Source organism: Melospiza melodia, chromosome 2, assembly GCF_035770615.1.
Source record: "Melospiza melodia melodia isolate bMelMel2 chromosome 2, bMelMel2.pri, whole genome shotgun sequence".
Lineage (NCBI taxonomy): Eukaryota > Metazoa > Chordata > Aves > Passeriformes > Passerellidae > Melospiza > Melospiza melodia.
In genome coordinates, this window is record NC_086195.1 from 58,306,018 (window position 1) to 58,314,616 (window position 8,599).

The 8,599-nt window shown below is 49.5% G+C and overlaps 1 protein-coding gene across 1 annotated transcript; it reads left to right on the plus strand.

The window, feature by feature from the left end:
- The first annotated feature begins 222 nt into the window (after window positions 1–222).
- Window positions 223–7,552, plus strand: ZDHHC23 (zinc finger DHHC-type palmitoyltransferase 23). The gene is made up of 4 exons (XM_063148323.1): window positions 223–344; window positions 565–1,260; window positions 1,937–2,104; window positions 2,925–7,552. Exons 1-4 carry the CDS (start codon window positions 238–240, stop codon window positions 3,190–3,192), a joined length of 1,239 nt encoding a protein of 412 aa, XP_063004393.1. The 5' UTR covers window positions 223–237; the 3' UTR covers window positions 3,193–7,552.
- Window positions 7,553–8,599: the final 1,047 nt, after the last annotated feature.

Consider the following 8,599-nt stretch of genomic DNA (forward strand, 5'->3'; position numbering starts at 1 on the left):
CGTGACGGCGGCGCCGCCCCCCGCGCGCCCATTGGCGCGCGCCGCCGTCAGGTGGACGGTCCGGGCGGGGGCGCCGCCCCCCGCACACCTCGGGGCGCGCGCGGCCAATGGCGGGCGGGCGCTGCGGCGGGGGCGGGGCCGCGGGGCGGGGGCGGCGGCGCGCGCGGAGCACCTGAGGCGGCGGCGGCGGCGGGAGCCGCTCCCGGCCCCGCGGGAGGGACGGGGCGGGCGGCGGCGATGGAGGAGCCGCTCTGCTGCTGCGAGTACGTGGACCGGCGCGGCCGGCGCAACCACCTGGCGGCGTGCTGCTGCGACTGCGAGGAGCTGGACGACGGCTGCGACAGGTACCGGCTCCGCGACCCTCGGGGGCCGCCGACTGTGGGACACGCTCCCGGCGGCGGCGTCCCCGCGGGGCTGCCGCCCTGAGGGCGGGATAGCCGCGCCCCGCTTCCCGGGAAACTTGTCGGGAGAGAGGAAAGGGGAGGCGGTGGGAGCGGGACGGGGCGGGGGGCGGGAGCGCGGCCGTCCCGGTGCCAGCCGGCGCTGTGCTCCCCGCGCTCGCAGGTGGCTGACGTGCAAATCCCTGCCCCCGGGAGCGCTGGAGAGGATCGCCGACACCATCGCGGACCGGCTGCGGGTCCCCTGGTTCTCGGGGGCCGTGAAGATCAACGTCAGCCTCGTGCCGCCGCTCGTCCTGCTGCCCGTCTTCCTCCACGTCGCCGCCCTGCACTTCCTGCTGGGGCTCATCATCCTGACGTCCCTGCCCGTTGTGGTGCTGTGGTATTACTACCTCACCCACCGGAGGAAGGAACGGACTCTGTTCTTCTTGAGCCTGGGGCTCTTCTCCTTGGGATATATGTACTATGTGTTTCTCCGGGAGGTGGTTCCCCGGGGCCACGTGGAGCATTCCCAAGTGGTCACTCTCACGTGCGGGTTAATTCTTATGCTTGCAGCCCTGTCTCGAGCCAAGAGGGACCCTGGCTACCTTCCCTTCCCAGCAGGCAACGAGAAGCCATCGCACCAGGGTTTGCACAACAAGAGTATTAGAGGGAGCTCCGGCGGGCTCCATGGCATCTCGGGTGCTGCCAGCAGTCGTGCTGTGAATGGGGAGGCTAAAGGTTATTGCAGCATGTCAGCTGAGCAGCCAGCAGGTGTGAAAAAGGACTGGTGCACTAAATGCCAGCTGGTCAGGCCAGCCCGAACAGGGCACTGCCGGCTTTGTGGCAGGTGCGTGAGGAGGCTGGACCATCACTGTGTCTGGTAGGTTTTGCACGGCTGAGGCTCCCCGTGTTCTCTCTCTGAGTTCCCTCCTTTTTACAGTAAGCTTCTTTTTTTACAGTCCCTGACAAATAGAGTTGCTTTTGCTATGTGCAAGACCTTATGACACTCTTTAAATACAAAAAGCTTTGTATTTACCCTTTAAAAGAACAGTTAGAATAACTGTTTATTCCAAGTGGGTTGAGCTTCTACAGCGTACTTCAGAATTGCTTTTACTTCTCTACTGTTTTTCATCAGTTTGGGATTGGTTTTGCTGTGGGTTTTCTTGGATTTGTTTTCTTTTGCTTTAGACTTGGTCTGTAGAGCACTAGTAATCCTGCAGTTAAGTTGCGTTAGCTCTGTCCTGGGGCAAGGGACCCCAAAGCTACCTTTTGGGTGTTCTTGTAGGGTGTCGTGTATCTCAGCAAAGGATACTACCCCTGCTAAAAATTTGATGCAAACAGTCTGCTGCTATTACCCTACAGGTCTATTGTCTTGTGCTTGTAACCTTTCTATATAAAGTTATAAAGTTTCCTTGAAGATTTTTCAAAGTTCTTAGCCTGTGTCGACTGCAAGTACCTTGGAAATCAGGTTCTCTGACAGCTGGGGGAGGAAGAAGAAATAGAACACCGTTTCTTTTCTTTTTTTAAGCAAAGTAATCTTTTCTTTCCTTTTGGAGGATTAACAGCTGCGTAGGGGAGCAGAACCATCAAGCTTTCATCCTTGCACTCTCCTTCTTCATGCTCACCTCTGTGTATGGGATTACCTTGACCCTGCACACCATCTGTAGGGGCCGAAGTCTGTTTGTGGCATTGTTCTACTGCCCCGGGGCCTATTCTGACTACAGGTGAGATGTCTGTCTGGGAGAGCTGTGGTGGGAGCAGGCTTGCTCAGGCAGCTTAGCTCCTGTTCCTCATTCTGCTGGTTGTCAGACCTGATCACAAAGTGTTCCCTAAAAAACTCTGGAAAGCAAAGATGTGTTTCTGCTTTTGCCAAGGTGGGCAGCCTGAGAGTTGGAGAGAGCTCGCTATTTATGTGGAAAAAGTAGAAGGAGCTAGGATTTGAAGTATTTATTGTGTTATGTATAGATCTGCTTTTAGATATGTATGCCCCTGCCCGATGCACGTAATGGTCTGACAGCTTGGAATCCACATGCTCTCTCTCTCTCTTTCCCTCTCATTCCTTACTATTTATCTAGTGAATGTCCTCCAAGCTGTCTGCCTAGAACATGCTGTCTGGCAGGGAAGGTGGTGGGAGCTATTGGACATGAGTTCAGAGACCAGCACTACCACAGATGGGCAGAGTACTGATAGTACTCAAGTGACTCTTCCTTCCTCTGCTCCATCTCGTGACCTGTAGAGTGAGAGCATCCTGGGGTCCTTAAGTAAGGCCTGAGCACCATTACAGCACGAAGAGTAAAGAGCTAGGTTGTGTGACAGCAATGTGTAAGAGTAGCTCTGCTAGCAGTAAAAGCTCTCATTAAGTAAACCCTGAAGCTTTAATTTTGAGAAAGCCTTTAAGGATTATCTGATGAAAGCAGCAAAGTGAGATCACTGTGGCAGATGTAGACAGGGATTTGAAAGGATAGTGATTACCAGGGAAAGTCACTTTAAAGCAGCTGCTCCTGTACTAAATGGCTTCCTTCCCATCTTTTTCCCTGCTGCCAGCTCTGCTCTGTCGTTCACCTGTGTGTGGTACTGTGCCATTGTAACAGCTGGCATGGGATACATCCTCCTTATCCAGCTGTTGAACATCAGCTACAACGTGACTGAGAGGGAAGCTCGGCTGGCTCTGCGGGACAACACTGGGCGCAGGCTGCTGGGTGGGTTAGTGATAGACACTGGCCAGTACAACAGGGGACTCCTGTGCAACTGGGGCCACTTCCTGAGCCTGGGGGCTTCTCCTCCACAGCGCTCTGCCGAGGACATCGTGTGACACCCTCGTTCTGCAGATGGCGTTGTGTCATGGCTCACTGACTTTGTTTAGCAGGGGAGCAGCCCCTCCCGCCAGGACTCCTCCTCACACAACCTGTCCTCGTGGTCATTATGTGGGCTATCCCCTCACTGACAACAGCAGATGTTTTTCCCGGTGGAATGGTTCTTCACATGCTGTCAGCCAGCAATAGGATGCAGAAAGCAGCAAGCCATATGTGCAGGTGGGGAGAGGAGGAGCCTGCTGCCTTTTTCACCGTGGGAAACAGCAAGAAGAGCACAAGGTTTTGAGAACTTGAGTTTCCCTTAGATGTGAATGCTGGCATCAGGAGGAACCTGCTGCTGGGCTTCAGAGAGTGCACTGCTTCCTGCAAAGGTTAAGGAATCCCTGGATTTGTACCTATGTGTGCCATTTTGGAGATGTCAGAAGAGTGAACTTTGGACACAGATAACAGATGGAGCCCTGCAGAAACCGGTCTCTTGGGCTAGAAGAGACTGTCTAGGCAGTCACTGGGCAGTGCTCTCCTCTCTGGTGCATTTATTTATTTATTTTTACTATCTCTGATTCCATCCAGCTGTGTACATGCTTCTATTAAGTGCCTTTGTGAGCTACATTCCTGTAGGACTTTGTATGATCTCTTCACGTCTTGACTCCTAAAGTTGTTATTCCATCCCTGTCTGTCTAAATGAGTGAAAAGAGATCCCGTTGTTCTTTCTGCAAGCCGGGTCTGTATTGGTTTGAAGGCTTTGCTCATCTCCCTCAAAGTGTTTCTGCTCTGATTATGGGTTGTGACACATGACAGCAGGTAAATACACCAACTAAGGAGCTTTGAAGCAACATGTGAAGTGAACTTTGAGGGCAAAACAAGAGTGCTGTCTGTCTGGTATTAGTGTAGCTTTACCTTCATCCTATGTGTGTGGGAGAGCAGGCAGTTCTGCTAGCAGCATGTTTGGTAGGTAGCATCTTGGTTGTATTGCTGTCAGCACAGTGATCTTGTCTCCTCTCGGCCCGGTTACTGTGGAGCTGCCTGACTATAGATCTGATTTCTCAAGCCAAGGAACAGATCAACCCTAAGGTACATAGGAAGAGATGGAGGATGTGTTGGAGGTGTTTGTTTTGGGGATAGATGACCTGTACTGGCAGGTAAATGAACCTGTTAAAATGTGCTCTGCAAGAGTGCCGTTTTTTCCTCATCAGCCTGCAACTGTATTATGGCCTGGACTCAAGCTTCAGCCAAAATAACAAGGTTTTGGTGGCAGTGGTTTCTGGATTTCAGGGTGGAATTTTTTGTGGTTTTTTGGTTGAAGCCCTTTATGTATGCTGTTGGCCCTACAGTAATAGGAGAGGTCTGGCTGGAAGAGCTGGGGACTGTGGCACAAGAATTTCAGGTTGGGCCTGAGTTGCAAAAGCAGATATGGAGCTTTGTTCCTAGCTGTGGTGTTTTCAGGCGTGTGCAGTGTGCATGGGTCATGCCTGCCCCTGAGTGCACGGGCATGGCAGGCAGCTGGGGGATGTTGGACTGGTGATGCACATTCACTGTGCTGCTGTGCAGTAGCTTTGAAGAATAAATGGATGGTGCATGATGCCAAAAGAAAGCAGGGGCTGTCTGTTGGGATCCCTGCCATATTTTTGAGTGCTTCTCATGATATGTCCCAGTTTAAGGTAAAGACTGTGTTGCTTTTGGCTCTGTTTGGTTTCCTCAAGTGGCATATTTTATAACCAGCAGATAATTAAGGAGCAGCTGCATTTGGAATGTGGCTATACAGTTACTGAATTTCCCTTATTTCTTTCTCCTTTTCATCCAGTAAAGCAGTTCTCTATAAAGAGGTAAAGGGACAGCTCTTTTGCTTCCTGCCTCTAACCAAGCACAGCAGAAAGTTCTGACTACTTTCTTGACTCTAATGTTAATAAAGAAGTGTGCAGCTGGACTGTGCAAAGTGTTACTTTATGACCTTCTGTTTGGAACTTGAAGCATGATCCTAGGAGTTCAAATTGAGACAAAGTTGCTTTCACTTGAGTTGTCTGTAAATGTTTTCATGGCACATATGTATGTTGTGACACCTGCTGAGATGATGTTAAGCTTGGCAACCCTGGAGATAAGGGTGCTGTGGTCTAGGAGGATCTTCTTAGATCTTACTCTGCTGGCACTGAGGAAGATAAAGGCAGAAGGACCTCCTGGGCTAAATGAACCCCTGCAGTGGAGACAGCCAATTTGTCCGTCCCTGTGTGCTGCACACACAGGAATCAATCATGCACCTACAGGCTGAACAAGCTCTGGGAGCTTTTGCAGGTTTGAGATAAGTGATTTCTCAGAGTCCTGCTACTCCTGGCTGGGAGAAAGTAGAGCAGATCACAGGGTGCTTCCCTGGCACTGCTAACCCTGTGGTGCTCACTTACTCCCACAGGCAGAGATTTCACATGTTTCACCTTTGCAGCCTGTCTGTCACTGTAGCTGTGTCCCTTGTCTCTTAGTGAGTGGGAGGTTTCATCTGAGCTGCTTACACTGAGACTCTCTCTGTTCTCCCAGGCAGTGTGGAATTTGGACTGCAGATTGGAACAAAGGACCTGAGACTGATGTAACCATTCCATACCTTGGTCAAACATGCTACAGTAGAGTGGGGGCAAAGTGCTAAAGTAAATTTCATTTTTTGCCCTGGCTCCAGGGAGAACTGAAACCATTCAGGACACTAAAAGATTGCAAGGGTGGAGTTTTTTTCTAGGAGGAAAATGCAGTGCTGTTTCCTCAGTGAATAGGAGGTTCAGGCGGCTGTTATCTGCATAGTAATGGTGACTGTTTCTTTAACATCATGGCATTGGTTTACCTCTTCTTCCTGAAAGGATTTGCTTTGTGAATGCATTGGGAGATGAGAAGCATAAAGTAATGGGATATTTTAAAGGCATCTAAATGGGCGGAAGAGTTTCAGTCCCTTCAGATGCATATGTGGGAACTCTCCTTTTAACATCCCTGAGAATTAGCAGGAAACCCTTGGAGGGTAATGCTTCCTTTCCAGTTATTGCAAGGGCAAACTGTTGTGATCTGGCGTGCTCAGGAACACTTTATTCTCTGAGTAATTTCCTGTTGAGCTTGGTACTGACCATGCTGGTAGAAAAATGTTAAAATCTAGGCACACACAGTCACTCCTTAGGCACCCTGTGTTAGTAGCTGCCTAGATCCATGCTGCCTGGGGGTTGGAGCGGTGGGAGCAGCCTGCATGTGACAGGGGACTTGTGGGTTGTGTGTGGCCTTCAGGCAAGGGCCAGTGTCTCACCTGTAAGCTGTATGCCTGGCAGTGCAGAAAACAGTACCCTGCTGGCTCTTGATTATTTTCCCTGTGTGTGAAGAGAGGACCTAAAGCTGACCAAGAGCAGGGAAGGATTTTGGTAACAGCCAGCCCTGATGTTTTTCCACCCAGAGTCTGAGAGTTAGTTTATCTTGTTTTACCCATGACCTTTTAAGAGGCATTTGTTGTTTCACAAATAGTGTGGACTTCTGCAGACCAGGCAGCTCTTAGGAGCCCAGGATTCTGGTTTTGCTGGTGTTGTAGTGTTACACCCTCCGTGTCCAAGTGCCATCACCCCACTGTTTGGTGTCTGTAGTAGGAACAGTGCCTCATTAGATACATCCTGTAAGTGGTGGCTTGGCACTCTTTAACTGTGTCTTCCTGCATTGTGCTTTTTTGTAGGCGAGTCACAGGTCCCCACGTTGACTGTTTCTCCATTTAACTTGTCCTCAAATGACAAAAGTCACTGGTGAGCCTGAGCTGGTGCTGCTTGTGACTCCTAATCACATTTCAGCCTTCATGCTATGATGGTGCTTTTTTTTTCCCTTCAAAGTAGGTTGCTTTCAAGTGTCTTAATGAAACCATTTGCTGTAAAATTTCTTCTGAAGATAAAATGGATACTGCCTCACTGCCTAATGTCTTAATAATGTGCTTGGTTTTTTCCTCCTATATGAATGTATATTGCCTCATTAGGGCAGGAAGTGTGTGTGATTATGGATGTGTTTTCCTGTATTCCTTTCAGTGAAAAATTCTACAGTTACCTAGGATTTCTTTTTTTGCCACTACCAGGAGGATCCTGCAGCAAAAATCTGTTTGCAGACAGGTGAGCTTCTTTGTGAAATGTGGGAATTCAGCCTCCCAAGATCTTGTCTTTGTGGAATTCCTCTGCTGATAATGTGAAGAGCGATGGGCTCTAGAAGAAAGTGGAAAGTATTTTTTTTAAAACCTGAGCTTTAGGAAGAAATTTTGTGAAACATTTGTGAGCGTTTTTGAAGAGACTGATGTGTGTGTTTATGTCCATTTTGCATCATGTTCAGTGTTTCCAAATGGGTATCAAGTAAATAAAAATAAATTAATGGAAATGGTCTGTGGAGTGGCCTGTTGATTTATGCTGACACATGCAGGCAAGCTGAAAGATCAAAAGCTGCCACTACCTCATGGCTATTCAGCTGAGAGCTGGACTTGGCAATAAGGGAACAAAAGGTTAAGGAAAACTTGGGAAACAAACGTTCATCCAGTTCTGCAAAGGCTGACCTTTGGCATTGTTGGTGGTGAGATGAGAGACCTGCTGGCAGTTCTCAGCATCCTAGAGACATTCCCTCATGGTAGCAATTTGAATGGTAGCAATTCATCCTGTGAGCAATGCATTATCAGTATCTGAGCAGGTTCCACGCCTTTTTATCCTGGGTCTTGCTTTCCCTCTGACACCTGCCCACATAATACACCCAGAACCCCAAAAAGGAACAACCTCTTGCTTTAAACTCTTTTCTAAGCCATATTTGGAAATTATATAGGATATTCTCCTTGTAGATAGTGGGAAGAGATGTAACCTTTAATTCTGTTGGTATCTTGGGACTGCTGCTGAAAGTCAAGATAACTTTTAATGAGTAGACTCACAGGTGCCTTTGATTTGTTGTGGTACTTCTGTCTGCTGCTCAGCTGTTTGTTTGAAGATACCTTTGCACTGCTGACAGCAAGGACCTTCCAGCAGGGTTTTGGTTGGATGAGACTGGTGTTTGCAGAAGGTTGTCAGACTTGGACACCCAAGCATGACCAGTTTTAACTCCAGTGCTGTTGATGGGGACATAAGAAACTTGTCTCCCCCTAGCTTTTATTTTTACCCTGTTGTGGCTTGCTGTGCTGGCCCTGCAGAGCAGGGCCATGCCTGGGATGGCAGCTCCTGTGCTGGGAAGGCCAAGGTCCACTGCTGGGGCAGGTGCCTGTAATGGATAACAGATTTGCAAATATGTGGGCTGTGTATCACACTGCATGGTCCATGGACCCCTCCCAGGCTAACTATTGTTCCTCCCTGCCTGGGGGGAGGAGAGGAAATTGTTTAATATTTCAGGCACCCTTTCAGATCCAGTTTGTGCAAGGCCTGGGGGACTTCGAAGTGACTGGTGCACAGA